At 42.0% G+C, this 14773-nt stretch overlaps 2 protein-coding genes across 8 annotated transcripts in view; one reads left to right on the top strand and one right to left on the bottom strand.

The window, feature by feature from the left end:
- Positions 1 to 5153, top strand: part of fnbp1l (formin binding protein 1-like) — a 60363-nt gene extending 55210 nt beyond the window's left edge. Inside the window, exons 16-17 of one of the 4 annotated variants that reach the window (XM_085251764.1) lie at positions 44 to 164; positions 1570 to 5150. In XM_085251764.1, coding sequence (XP_085107890.1) covers positions 44 to 164; positions 1570 to 1577 — 129 coding nt within the window. In that variant the 3' untranslated portion in view covers positions 1578 to 5150. Of the gene's footprint in view, positions 1 to 43 lie in introns of all 4 variants that reach the window. The other 3 variants (XM_085251766.1, XM_085251763.1, XM_085251765.1) reach the window with 3 other exon arrangements.
- The window catches only part of bcar3 (BCAR3 adaptor protein, NSP family member), an 82729-nt gene continuing 73082 nt past the window's right edge, over positions 5127 to 14773 (bottom strand). For all 4 annotated transcript variants that reach the window (XM_085251755.1, XM_085251757.1, XM_085251756.1 and 1 more), the window contains 8 exons: positions 14581 to 14715; positions 12860 to 13084; positions 12092 to 12714; positions 9860 to 9975; positions 9063 to 9234; positions 8678 to 8789; positions 7283 to 7486; positions 5127 to 7179 (listed from right to left, as the gene is read on the bottom strand). In XM_085251755.1, coding sequence (XP_085107881.1) covers positions 7001 to 7179; positions 7283 to 7486; positions 8678 to 8789; positions 9063 to 9234; positions 9860 to 9975; positions 12092 to 12714; positions 12860 to 13084; positions 14581 to 14715 — 1766 coding nt within the window. In that variant the 3' untranslated portion in view covers positions 5127 to 7000. The remainder of the gene's footprint in view (positions 7180 to 7282; positions 7487 to 8677; positions 8790 to 9062; positions 9235 to 9859; positions 9976 to 12091; positions 12715 to 12859; positions 13085 to 14580; positions 14716 to 14773) is intronic.

The raw sequence follows: 14773 nt of genomic DNA, 5'->3' as shown, positions 1-14773 counted from the left end.
GTCGTGGGAGAACGTGATGTCCTGACTGTCTGCCTGCCCGCAGGTGTTGTACATCATCGAGGAGGACAAAGGCGACGGGTGGACGCGGGCGAGGAAGCAGAGCGGGGAGGAGGGCTACGTTCCCACTTCCTACGTAGAAATCACGCTGGAGAAAAACAGCAAAGGTGCCGTCACCTACATCTGAGGCTCCGCTGTCCTCTGTCTGTCATGCTCTCCATGTCTGCCTGCTTCTCAGTGTAACACCACTAAAAGGAAAAGAGACATCACTGTGAAACATCTGCATGGACTCCTGTCGTCTTGTTTGCCTCGTTTCCATCCCATCCCTTCATCCTGCACGCCCGCTCATTCTTTTAACCCCATAATCACTCGTCTTCCTCTCATACCTGCGATGTTTCTAAGCACAAACAGGAAGGACTCATCGTGCGGTGTCTGAGCGATTTGTGTGTAATATATGAGGCATTCGTGTGCGCATCCACCGCTGTATGTAAGCTACACCTCTTCTCCTAGATCAAATGAATTAAGATTGTTTTATATTATACGTTAGAAAGACTTTATTTTTATTTTAACATGTATTCTAATTATTTTACTGTCTATGTTATTTTTAACTGGAGATGATCAAATTCTTGATTTTAAGCTCTTGACATGTCTGTGTTTATTGAAATGAAATATGCTGCATTTACTTTGCCTTTCTGTCTGATTTCTGTGTGTGTGTGTGTGTGTGTGTGTGTGTGTGTGTGTGTGTGTGTGTGTGTATGCATTTTTGTGCCATTGTAATGCCGATTTATCAGTTATCTCTGTAAAGGATCTGGATAAAATCTCTACCTATTAGTTTTGCAGAGTGGGCAGTGCATGTTGTTACAGGAGTCGCCTGCTCTGGTGCATGTTCATCAGACGAGGCAGGAATTCTTGTTCCTCATGTGGGTCAAATTCTCAGGTTATTGAAGGATGCTTGAACACCCACATTCTGTAAACTTTCAGTCCAGTCCAGCCTTTTAGATTAGGACTAACTGAGACAACAGACCACAATGAATAATGTATCTTTTTTTTAAATTAAAGGCTGTAGTTTGTAGCAAAGCAAAGCAGTAAATTAAAATTATTAGTCACTGTTTTGTCCTTTTTGAATCAGGATAGCGCTTTTATGTGCTATAATTCTGTCAGAGGGTCTTATGTAGGATCAACACAAATTAAGAGTTGCAGTTAGTGAGCCTAATTGTTTTTAAACCGGTTATAGAGCTTTTTTAGGCCCAGGAGACTAAGATGTGTAGACCTGGTTTGTTGTTTGAGTCACTGATTGAAACCTGGCCTGACCCTCAGTGTTTCCACCGCTATCCATGAGGATAAAAACCAAGCAGCGCAGGTATTAACGGCGTCTGTGCAAGCTGAAGCAAGTCGTGTCTGAAGAGTGTTTATCGCAGCAAAGGGCGCCACATCATCCTTCATTTCCATTCGCCATTTGAACTTTTCTACTGTGTCCGAAACGCGAGCATCCTCAACTTGAGCTGAGTGTGAGCAGGTTCAGCTCGTGTGTGCTTTTCTGTTAACGGTCTCTTCTCCTCTATGTGACTGCAGGTTCCTGAGGGGCCGCAGAGTGGCCGGGCGGTTTGATTGGCTGGTGGAGGGCTCGTGCTGATTGCTGATTATTGGTGCTGGGGAGGGTGACTAAGAAAGAGAGAGAGCGGAAAAGGGAGAGAGGGAGGTGGAGGAGGTCGGAGATTAGGCGAGCTGCCGGGGAGGTTTGCATGTCTGCATGCTCACGTGTCCATAAGCAGCAAAGCATTCTGGGCTTTCAGAGGAGGGAGGTAGAAGAGATGATGCCAAAGCCACGAACAAGCAATAAAGGATTTAATATCTTCACATGAGATCCAAACTGACCTCTGAGCTGTGGACCATTTTTGTCTTTCAGGGTAGGAAGTAGCAACCACAGCAGTTTATTAGCTACACCAAGCTCAGCTGCATGCAGTCCTGACATTAAGTGAGAATTGTAAAGACTTTATGTTGAAACTACAGAAAGCTCCGGATTTTACCAACTACTTCCTGTTAAACCATCATAAGCAGCTTCAGTAAAATCTGAGCATCGATCTTTTATTTCTGTGCCACGCTGCTCACTTTGTGGGCCTTTATGTCGAGCTGCCCGGTTCTGACCTTGTATCGATGGGTCACCTGTATCACGTACAAATGTGACTAAATATAAGAAATGGATTTTAAAGGTAGGTTAGGACCACTTCTGCTTGGTGAACCTAATAAACTGATTAGTTTTACATTTCTTGAATTTATCTTTTAGTGTTAAATATCAGCTTATCCCTTCTATAAATTACATTACTCTCTGTATCTGCTGGACACACTGTTTGGGGGCAAGTCTTAAAATTTTTCTCCTATAATAACAAAGTTGTTTTTTATAAGTGCCCCACAAGTACAACTTGTTCCCACCTTGCTGGTTTATTTATTTAAAAATTTCTCACCATATTTTTTAAAGTGTATCTCTCTCACACACACACACATACACACACTTTCTCCCAGACTTTGCGTCCAGCTTGTGGCAAGATTTAAATAAATAAATTAAAAATAACAGCAGACGTCAGAGTCCACGCCAGGGTTTTCTTATCTTTCAGGGTCAGGTGCTCATCCAGCATTTGCTGCCACTAACAACAGTCAGTCCTGTCCCGCTCCTGCTCACTCCTCATCCTTATCTGTGCTGTGTTGGTGTCTGCCTGCCTGAGCCACTCTGCTCCTCGTTGCCTGCCTTCACTCTCTTACAGTCGCATGTGGGGTTTTTGTTTGTTTTTTTAAAAAAAAAAGTGTCATAAATGTGTCTCAGCTATGATCCTGTGCGAGTTTTCTTTCTTTCCTTCCACCTGTGACTGTGCATATGTGACTCCAGCTCTGTGTGTGTCGAATGCCATGATGTTCCAGCATGAATGGGATTTTGTTCGGTTTAATGTCTCCGTGCGGCTCATTAGACAGATAGCAGGACTATCGGGGAAATACAGGCCCTCTCTCCCCTCTTTCCGTTTTTCTTTCTTCTCCTTTTCCTCGTTGGGTTGCGATTCCACCAGTTGACCAGCAGATGGCGGCCTTCCCTCACCAAACCGCAGCTCTGCTCGCTCCGGACTGTGCCTGAACACCAAACTAAGAAAGAGGAGGAGGAGCTCCGGTGTCTTTGCAATTAAGACTGCCTTAAAACTTCACCTTGTTTTCCTGTGGATGGATTTTTCTCACAAGCATAAAACGATGCGTCTGCTTTTCCGCCTGACTACATCTCCCATCGGCCAACTGGGCTGACCTGACCTCTATCGGGCGACTGAAGAGGTTTCCCATTTAATAGGTTGTACATGTGAATGTGATGACAAGCACGCATGCATCAGCGACATGTACTCGTGTACGGAAGGCCAAACATTTACACATACCAATGAGTTTTTTGTCCCCTCCCTGCCCCCCGGCTTAATAGGCTTTCCATACATGTGAACATGTTAATTTGTGCACATGTGCGTTTTTGTTAGTTTTTAACCATTGAATGATTTGTACATATTAACATCTGTCATGTTGAATGTGTTTCCGTGGTGATTGTTTTTAGGTTTATCGGCCATTTTTATGAGAGACATGTTTTGAATTGAACCGATGCACTTTGTCCGAAAGTACTACAGCATTTAAATCTGACAAACAGTGACTAGATGAATGAATGAATGAAGGTGAGAGACACGTGAACTATCTGAATGACCCCTGTGCAGACGTGAGAAACCAAACAAATAAGCGTGAGTAATTTCTCTTGACTGTTTTATACTCTTTTTGTATCTCATTTTGAGCAAAGAGGCTTTTTTTTTGTGCATGATTTTGTAGTCTTTAAATTCATTCACCAGTTTTTTTTTTTTTTTTAATGGCCCACTTGATCTTCTGTTAGACTAACAAAATTATACACCTACTACTTAACGTAAAAAGCCGCCAACGATTCATCTCACGTGACGTAAGTGTAAACAGCAGGTGGCCATGCTTTCGTTGTAATCTGTTTCTTTGATGAAGCTGTGAACCGTGCAGAACAATGCTGTAGATGTTGTTACTTGAACTTTTCGCCCCGCCCTCTTCATCTAGGACTACAACTGATACTTCCAGGACTTGTTCAGTGTACATTTGATTTGATTTGCAAAGACGTCACCAAGCTTCATCAGTGATTTTTCTTATGTGTACATATGACTTTTTGTTCCAGTGTTAATGCAGTCATATCAGGTCATCCAGTTTCTGCTTTAAAGCAGTGAAGACCACAGCTAATAGTTTTTAATCGCCGGACAGTCAAGTGTAACAATTATGAACGAGTTGCAACAAACTGCAAGATATGACTTCCAGTTAGCTTCACATATGAGAAGCTTGAATGTTCCACTGATTGTTTCAGCATTCAAACTTACCCCACCATAACCTTCAGGCCATTATTGTCAGACAGCGAAATCATGTTGTGAGTGTGATAAACTTCCAACAGGAATACGATTAAAATTTTGCTGACATTTATGTTGCAGAGCATTTAGAATGGTAAGCATTTCATGCAAACCCTTAACTAGATGTGATGCTTTATATGTGACTGCTACACTTTGGTTTGGCTCAAGGCCCGTTTGGAGCGTGCCGTCCCTATAGAGCTGCTGAGTGATGCAGCAGTTTGCAAGTGAGAAAACACACCAGACTCCAAATATATGCATAAAACTGTGTATTCTAATGGACACTGTGCTGTAACTCTGAATATAATGCAAAAGTACTAAATAACAATTGAGCTTTGACGCTATACTAAATCTGCAGTAAGTTTTATGTACAAACGGTTTGTTTTTTAATAACACTGTGAGCGTGGTGCTGTTCACTACCCAGCAAAAACCACATGTTCTCCACATTCCTGTTTTTGTCCTGTGGAAACTTTGTATCCAGCAACCATGTAAAGATACTTTCCAGCTGTTTAAACTTTTTATTTAAAATCAGAAAGAAATACAAGAACAGCAGGTACAAGGTGCTTTAGCAGGATGTTAACATGTAAATCTGTGTTTCTACCATGTTGTAACCAATTGCAGTACTTCTCTTTTCGTATTGTTGTGCACATCTTTTTACTTTGAATGTCTTTGGACACTTTGTGAACAAAATGCTTTTTTTCTTCTCTCAGAATATTGTTCTAATAAAATAAGCAGCATTGAAAAGAAGTGGAGTTGTTTCAGTGGAAGTTTGTGGAAGATTTTAGAACAATGACAGTGCAAACATTCAATGGTAACACGCTCAACTTCTCCAGATCGTGCTTATGGCATTTAATCTTACCACAGTAGTTCATAATAATATAAACATTAAAATTTATCAGCACGTTTTTTTTTTCTTAAACAGTCATCTACAGAAAGTATTTACAGTCTATTATTAACATGCTTTAAATATGTACAGCTTTAATGTCTTGCTTATTAACATATTTCCATTATTTCTGCGTGTGTGTCTGTACAAACACATTACTCAGGCACACAGATCATGACTTTCTGCTCGCAAAAAATGATTACCTGCTGATTCCTTCTGTCGCCTGCTGAGTGGAAGAATTCATCATCTCAGATATTTACCTCTTTTATTGCTGGGTGAGCGGTGTTTGTAGCAAATGGCCACATAGATTTAAAGTGCCCTGATTATTATATATATTTGTTATGTAACATACCAGCATAATAGTGCAAAGCTAATGAGGCTAACAGAAAACAGAACAAAAATACAATTCTGACACTGTTGGAAATCATCCGTCCTTTTTCTCTATCACTTGTTCAGGTGCCGCAGGTGTGACATCTTTCAACCTGCTAATGTACACTGACGACATCGAGCAACATCATCTGACAGAAATGACCACACACACACACGTTAGTCATCTTAAAGAGAGCACTGCAGACAAAGGCTAAAAACAGCTGCTGGAGCAATGTACAGTATGAGAACGACAATGTGGCGTTATTTATTTTTTTACCAGGCCATTTAAACCCTGAACACAGAGAGACAACCACACCTACAGTCAGTGTAGAAAGACCATTTCACCTGAAGTGCATGTCTTGGGACTGTGCAAGGAAACCCATGCAAGCACAGGGAGATCATGCAAACTCCACACGCAAAGGCCCACCTGCTGTGAGATGACACCCGCACCACCGTGCTGCTGCTCATCAGTCATTCTAATTAGACGCACAAGTGATTTGTGTACAGACAGTACACAGACCCTTTTCTTGTTACCCCCTCTACACCCTGATTTTCAAAACAGTGATATAGACCGACTAAAACAGCTGGAAACGATGGACAGCTGTTCCACTGAAAATGAACGAACATGAATGAGTATGAATCAGTTTACCTAAGTTAGTCTCAAATCCACTGTTGCAAAGTTAAACACAACCATGTGATATTAACTTATCAATTTAAAAGTGGATCAGTGTTCACATCACTTCCTGAAATAGCTTCCACTGCATCAGTCTGATTAAAAAAGTTAAAAGCGAGATGTGTCTGAGGGGTTTGGGTGCAGACATCACTTTTCAGTCTAGTGTGTCATGACAGCGGTAATATTTTTTGAGCTTTCCAGTGTTTTATTTGACTGAAACTACTTAGCTGTAAAGGTTTTTTTCTGGTGATTGTCCGTACTGTAAATTCATTCTTTCTCCTTCCTAAAATTTGTATTTATTCCCCTTAATCCTTTTCTCAGACAAAGGGAATCAGAAGCTGTTTCACTCTAAAAAGCCATCAGGCAAACCTGGGATGTGTAATATTGGGCTACATAATTAAAGCTGACCTGACGGGACAGTGAACATCTGGACTGAAAAAAAGGAGTTCAGTTTTCACAGATGTTCTGAAGCTTTTCATGAATGAAATGAGCCCGGCTTTGGTTCACATTCCATCAGAGCACATTGACCTGAAGGTGAACGTTCCCGCCTGCTGTGCTGCTGAGCGCCTTCAGAGAACAGTGATCCTCCTGATGATCCTGATTGGCTCACTAATCACTTCCTGTCTTTTCTGTTCTGCTGTGTTCGCGTAGAAGAAGTCAGATTATGGTTGGTGTTGTAGATGGAGGCTCCAGTTTCCGTGACAACGCAGTGAGGATGAGGTTGAATTTGTTGTAGCGATCTGATTGGTTGACCGTAGCTCCGCGACTTCCCCAGAGCAGTCGCAGCTGAAAGTCTGTCTTAAAAACTTCGAGCAGATCGTCGTCACACTGAAACCCTAAAGAACAAACACACAGGTGGATTTTATTTATTCATTTGTTTTTAAAGGAACACGTAACGCCCGTTTTTGGTAGAATTTGGTGGACTCTTCTGGTGTTTACCTTGTAAGATCTTCTGTGCATTGGCAGTGTAGCCGTGCGCATTGCGTGCAACGTTGCGTGCAGCCTCCAGGTGGCGCAGCATGATGTCACAGCCCTGGTCGCTGGTCTCCCAGAGCTCCACCCCGTCAGGTGCAATTGAAGGACGCTCCATCAGCGTGAGGAATGGCAGGAGGAGGGGCACACAGACCACCGGAGGAGAGGAGGCTGCAGCAGAGTGAGGTTAGTAGAGTTTATGAGCGCCATAAAAAACATAAACACTGACTTTTGCTTTTTTTAAACTGTAAATATAGAAAAAAAAATAATGCAATGTTCATCCTTACTGGCTGAATTTGAACAAAAGGGTTTTTTATAGCAACAGTAACCCTTTTATAAGACAATGCTTAGGATCTACTTACCCCATGTATTTTATTAAAAAGACGAAACAAAATATACTCAATTTATTTGATGATGTTTCATTTATGAACAATAGGATATATATATTTTAAATTACAGTAATGCTATCATCCAAATTCTCACATTCACCAGCAACTGTATCAGGCACACCTGTTCAACTGCTCCTTTACACAAATGTCTAATCAGCCAATCACATGGCAGCAACTTGATGCATTTAGTCATGTAGACGTGGTCAAGGCGACCTGCTGAAGTTTAATTTGAACTTTAAAATGGGGAAGCGAGGTTATTTAAGTGACTTCGAACACGACATGTTTGTTGTTATAATATATACATTTTGTTCTTTTCGATATAGTCATACAGGCTACGATCAACTTGGCAACCGGCCCTTCCCCTACCTTCCCTGTGTGTTCATGCAGATTAAAGTTAAGTGTGGAAGAATTGGTTGCTGGCCAAAGAAAAGTGAAAAGATTTAGGGGCAAAACTAAGAGAGAAAAATAAAAATAAAGCAAAAACATATGCACCAAAATGTGTCAAATTAGCTGACACCTTAGTTATCGGGCTGCTGCTGCTGTACCGTTAACAGTAGCTTCAACAACAACCCTCACAGTCACAGGAGGCTGCTGTTGCTAGCGGAGAGTGAGGTGGGCTGCCTGGAGCAAAAATGCCGTGGCAATCTTTTGTCCCAGTCCAGACCTGCTCATCATCTTACTTTCACCAGGAAAAACAAAGGTTGTTGATGAAAACTATGAAGTCAGTCGTGTGGTGTCTGGATTCTAAGTGACATGCACATCCTCGATACCCTTAATACAGCCCTGACTAACACAGAGATGGAGACCATGTAACCTGGATGCTACATTTTCAGAGAGTCCCAAAAACACAGCCTCACACTTCCTGTAAGTCTAAATGATGATTTGATGTAATTTCTTTTCTCTTTTTGGGAAATAATACATATTATATATTTAAGCTGTTATCAGTGGCTATAGGCTGTGTTTGTCCTCTTACCGGTGCCTTCGTACAGATTCTTGTAGAAAGGCTTGAGTGTTTTCTCGTAGCTGATAGCGGTCTGTGTGAAATTCCTTCGTAGAGTCGTCCATGTTTCCTCCAAACGACTGATCTACATCAACAACAAACATCAACTTTAAGAGTTTCAAACTACAATTAAATCTCTCCTTTTTGTTTTTTTACATGATAGAGAGATTTTAGTTGTCATATTCGTGTGTGTCTATTCATATCATTGTGGGGACCATAAATTGGAAGTTTACTAAATTTATGGGGACCAAAATCCAGTTCCCACAAGTTTGAAGGCATTTTTGAGACTCAAAATGTGGCTTTAGTGTCATTGTTACGATTGGGTTATGCTTAGGGTTTAGGGCTAGGCATTCATTACCTGAGGCAGGTCCAGAGCTTTCATCAGGGCTGTGAAAGCAAACAGGTCCCCAACCGTGTCCTTCAGCTCTATAGCAACCAGAATGAGGCGATTTAAAGTGGAAGCCCGCTCCTCCACGCTACCCGTACATCCCAGAATATCCACAGCAACAGCTATTGCCATGGTGTGGTGCCTAGGAGACAGATGGAGGAGATGGGTGGATTACAAACAGCCCCCAACAGCAATGTCTTTTGTTCCTTATCTGATCGTCCAGCGGTGCAGTAGTCTAACTACAGACCTCACTGCCTGGAGGGGCGAGTTCCACGATGGGTTCCCCTGTACGATATACTGATATACCACCATGTTTAATGGTGGTATATCAGCTTCAGTTCAAACTTCTAACAACTAGTCCCTTAGTCATGCTGCGGGCTTCTCATGATGCACTGAGCTTTGTTCATCACTCTCCATGTCTTTATACACCTCTCTGCAATTAATCATTAGTTGTTATTAATCTCTGGCTCTCGCCCACATCTTGTCTTTGTCCTGTCTTCCTCCCCTCACCCAGAACTGGTCATGGCTGTCCTCCTTGAGTCTGCTGGAGGTTTCTTCCTGTTAAAAGGGACTTTTTGCTTGCCAGTGTCGCCAAGTGTTTGCTCGTACTGGGTCATTTGACTGTTTTATTGTAGGATCTTTATCTTAAAGTATAGAGCCCCTTGAGGCGGCTGCTGTTGTGATTTGGTTCTATACAATCAAAACAGAAGAGAATTGAATTGTGTCTGCTACTACCCCAAAAGAGCTAACCAATACAGTGTATTTACCTTTCCATCAGGTCCAGCCTCAGCTGACGACCGTGCGGCAATGTCACCAGCTCCAGACCGGAGGACACGCCCATTTGACCTTTAAGCTCTGGAGTCACTCCCAGTATCCTGGCAACCTGGTGGGAAGAAAAGAAATTTTACAAGTAGCTGTTAGAACAGTTTTCTGTTATAGTTTGTCACCCTGCTTCATTGGATGTGCCTAGCGCATGTGTTTGGATGAGGCAAAACATTTTATTTGGTTGTGTCTCTGCATCGTGAAGATCATTTTTGTTCTGCAGCAGCAGCATCAGGTGCAGGGTGGAAATCTAATTCTCTATAGTGCACACACACACACACACACACACACACACACACACACACACACACACACACACACACACACACACACACACACACACACACACAGAGAGGATCTGTGTGTCACAGCAGCAGTAAACATGTTTACCTGCAGATTAAATGCACGCGTCAGTGTCAGTTTTCATTTTCCCAGCACGGTGATGCTGTTTGCAGCACTTTCTGATATGTTATTATTAACAATGAATCATACCGGGTCTTTGCAGCACTAGTACATTTACTAAATTCTAAAACCATCAGTTACTGCCAGAGGTGGGAAGTAATGAAGTACAAATACTTCGTTTCTGTACTTCAGTAGAATTTTCAGGTATCTTGACTATTTATCTTTCTGACAACTTTTTATTTTTACTCTCTTAAATAAAAATCTGTACTTTCTTCTCCTTACATTTTCAAAACAGGCTCGTTACTATTGGTTTGATGCATTTTGAGGTGTGAGGCAAACCTTTTTTTACGTCACTCCATCAAACCAATTTGAGCCTAAACAGTAACACGTGAAAGACAATTCTGTTTGTGTATTAATCACGAGGTTGTATAAAAAGACGAAAGAGGTAAAATCATGTACCATAGTCGGGAATTAAAGTGGGCTGGTGTTTTGGGGTGAGTTTTTTTGTTTTGTGCTTTTTGGGCACGACACCAGAACGACTGCAGGTGTGCACAAGTGCTACAAAGGAGGAACGAAGAGTGAGAGGAGCAAAACGAGTATCTTTTTTAAATAATTCTATCAGCTTAACAAACATCAGCAAGCACACAAACTGCTTGTGTGCAGTTTGTTGCACAGTGTGTTGCTAGTTAAAGGTCCAGCTGCTGTATTTCACAAGGAGAGAAAAGAAAGAGCTCACCCAGAGATGGAGAAAGATAAGACAGGACAGGAGAGGAAGAACAGGTTAGATGTAAAGGTAAGCATGCTCAGTGGGATTTGATATACTGGAAAAGCTTTAATATAAATCCTCATGTTTTAACCCAAATATTATGTGTGCACATGTCACATTACGCTTTATCATAATGCGAAACTACTGCTAATCAAACTGAGGCAGACTGTTTTTTAAGAATTGGATGAAGATCCTCTGCAGGTAGTGAAGATAAAAACAGGTTAGTTTGCTGTACTGTGATGGATTAAAAGTAAAGAACAGTGTGTGACTGGTGCACAGTGGCTGTGTTTCATGGTCAGAGTTAGATTATATCAGGTACAGCACAGATGAATTTGAAGTTAAGCTAATGATGCTGAGATTTATTCATCAAATTCCACCTTCACCAACTTTATACTGTCTAATATAAAGACAGTACAAACAGTGTAGAGGATGGAACAGGACAACTCATAAAACATCTGCTTACATCTTAAATTGAGGTGTGTAAATCCACAAAGGGCAGTAAACCTCAGAGCAGTAGCCCAGATCAGCTGATCACAGCCTGTACACAAAGAAACTCACTGCAGCCCTCAATAGAAATTGTGATTCTTTTCTCCACGCTGAGCGACGACAGCTGATGTTAGAGTTTCACCACACGCTCAATCCCACTTTAACCTCTTCCCTACTCACAGTCAACAACGCAGGCAACAGAAAATAGAAATATTCTTTTATTTTCCTTCTTTTTCACTGCTCACTTTCTACTTAAGTAGTTGTTTCATAACAAGCTTCCTTTGTTTTTGTTTTTATATATATATATATATATATATATATATATATATATATATATATATATAGTAGTCACGACCAACTAACTAATTAAAAAAAGAAAAGCTCTAAAGCATCCAGAAAATCAGTCTATAAAAAGAAAAAAAATCAGGAAGACGAAAGATAATGACTTTGCAGAGGAGGATATAACCATGTGAAAAATAAATTACGGTTGTTATATTTAGGTTTAGAGAGAGTGTATGTATACCTGGCAGTCAGCCATCAGCAGGTGTCTGGCTAGGCTGTGGTGATTGTGGCTGAGCACCAGCTCCTTTGCTCTCTTCAGAACCGCCATCTCCAGTGGTTTGTTTTCTAGAGGCAGAAGTCGCGAGTCGAACTCTGCTGGCCTGAACATGGACTCCGTCTCTATGACAGGCCGCTGAAAACTACTCCTCTCTTTTTTCCTCCTCTTATCCTTCTCCTCGTCTTTCCCTGCATCTTCATCCTCTTCTTCACTGGTGTTTTCCAAGGCTGCGATAGCATGATGGTAGGAGCTTCTGTCTCCTGACACCTCCTCCTCCTCTTTCCCCATCTCCCCTTCTCTCTTCAGTCTCTCCACATAGCTGCAGAGTGTTAGCTGAGCTTCACGGCTGTGCTCTGTGATGGGGTTAGCAGAGTTTGACGATTCCCACTCCAGAGGGCTGCAGGACCTCAGGTCTGCAGGGCTGGGCTGCAGTCTTTCACCCTGTCCTGTTATTGTCTCTGAATTGGGACACTTAGCAGCATCAGCAGGTGAAACTAGAGACCCAGAGGAGCAGCAGGAGTCTGCAGGCAGCCGTAGATGTTGCAATTTCAGGGGCTTCACTGGAGGAACAGGAGGGCCTGCAGTGGCTGTGGAATAACAAACACATCCATCTATAATGTTGCATTTGAAAATAAAAGTCAGTATTGATGTAAACAGATGTTTACCATCCAATAATAATCAAATAACTTTGCATAAATATATTTAAAAAAGATATATAAAATAAAAGGATACCTCCACCCGCCCAGGAAGAATCAGGGGTTTCTACACGTCTGGGCTCCTGTGGAGGTGCAGCCAGTCTGGGAGAGACACAGGAGGTGTCTGTGAGGTTTGAGGAGCTGGAGGAGGGAACTCTAGCCTGAGGACAAGAGGAGTGAGCCAGCCTAGCCAGAGGAACCTTGCTGGGTTTGGGAGGCGGTTTAGGACACAGCTGGCTGTCAGAGCCCCGGATCGCTTGGCCTGGAGGAACACGAGTGCCGTAAAAGTTACACAAAAGCTGTTTTGGCTTTTATACATATAAAGACTTGGAACGTTTTTAAGTATCTAATATTACAACCCCTCTGACTTTTTAACATGTTTAAGATATTATTATTTAAATTCAAATACAATGAAAAGCATGCATCACACTCAGATTTCAGCTATATTATCAGATTGTGAATTAGAGCACAGAGCCCCAGCAGAACAGGAGGAAAATTCATTGTCTAACATTCAAGCAATGGCAGGAGCAGCCCGGGAGAGTGTATTATATTACACCCACATACTTAGGAAGGCACAACGGCTGATTAATTTTAAAACCCCCACGTGGGCTTTTATTGGCTCTTAGCAAGCACCACACAGTTATTTTTAGCCTGATAATCAGTCCAAACTGCCACTTTGTTTAGCTTCATTATTTCTATACCGTTCAGATGCCTGGACCAAGGCTACTTTATTTCATCCTCGATTGCTATTCTTGTCATTTTTTCCTCCATCAAAGTGATAAAGTGGTTTTGTTTGCAGGATTAAAAATAAAGAAAGAGGTGAAAAGTACCAACATTTAGAAGTCAGTACATTTTGGATTTGTCCATAAACCGTCATTATGACGCAGGGCAAACTTGTCATCTTGCATCTAATCTTTATAAATTCATACCAAAACAAAAATTGGAGACATCATCATGATGTTCTCAACAAAATATCAAACTCAATCCCTGGATCAGGCCATCCTTGTCCTTTGGGACTTGATTTATACAACCTGTATAGGGAACTTTTAGTCTTGGCAGAGCTGTGGGCGCTCAGGCTGCTTTTGTTAATTGCAGTTTTTTCTCAATTGTTCTGTTTGTAGCTCTGTGTCTAGCATGAGTGCTGCTCTATACTGTACATTTTATGCACTATGACCAAGCAAATCTATTTTAATCTATTTTACAGTTAACATTAAAAGTTAATACTGATAAAGAGGACAGTAATACTACAAATAAAGCCAAACACCTATTTGTATCACATGTCTTGCAATTGTTAGGCTTAATAGACTCTATTAGGGGCGATCGTGGCTCAAGAATTGTCAGTTCGTCTTGTAATCGGAAGGTTGCTGGTTCGAGCCCCGGCTTCGACAGTCTCGGTCGTTGTGTCCTTGGGCAAGACACTTCACCCGTTGCTTACTGGTGGTGGTCAGAGGGCCCGGTGGCGCCAGTGTCCGGCAGCCTCGCCTCTGTCAGTGCGCCCCAGGGTGGCTGTGGCTACAATGTAGCTTGCCATCACCAGTGTGTGAATGTGTGTGAATGGGCGAATGACTGAATGTGTAAAGCGCTTTGGGGTCCTTAGGGACTAGTAAAGCACTGTACAAATACAGGCCATTTACCATTTTCTATTATATGAACCACTATACGTAAAAGTCTTCAGGGATTCGTCTGTATAAACGCAATGATCGCTGAAGAAACTCATCTGTATACTGCTGGTTCTTCTCCACCAAAATATTTGTATACCTGCTAGAGGCTCTGCTGATTTCCGTGGGAAAGAGGGGCTCAGCAGTGGCTCGCTGCCTGTCCGAAACACCGGCGACTTGGAGTTTGGGCTGGGAAGGAGCGAGTCAGGTGTCTGCAGGGGCTGCGGTTTGGATCCTGAAGACGGAACAAAATTACAGAAGATGGAGTTAAAGAGATGAAAGAGAAGATAATG

The sequence above is a fragment of the Mchenga conophoros genome, linkage group LG17 (assembly GCF_057382185.1).
Source record: "Mchenga conophoros isolate Kocher_MC1m ecotype Shallow Benthic linkage group LG17, M_conophoros_male_GT1.1, whole genome shotgun sequence".
NCBI lineage: Eukaryota > Metazoa > Chordata > Actinopteri > Cichliformes > Cichlidae > Mchenga > Mchenga conophoros.
The sequence above is the reverse complement of the archived record's forward strand: the minus strand, read 5'-3'. Positions and strand labels throughout refer to the sequence as shown.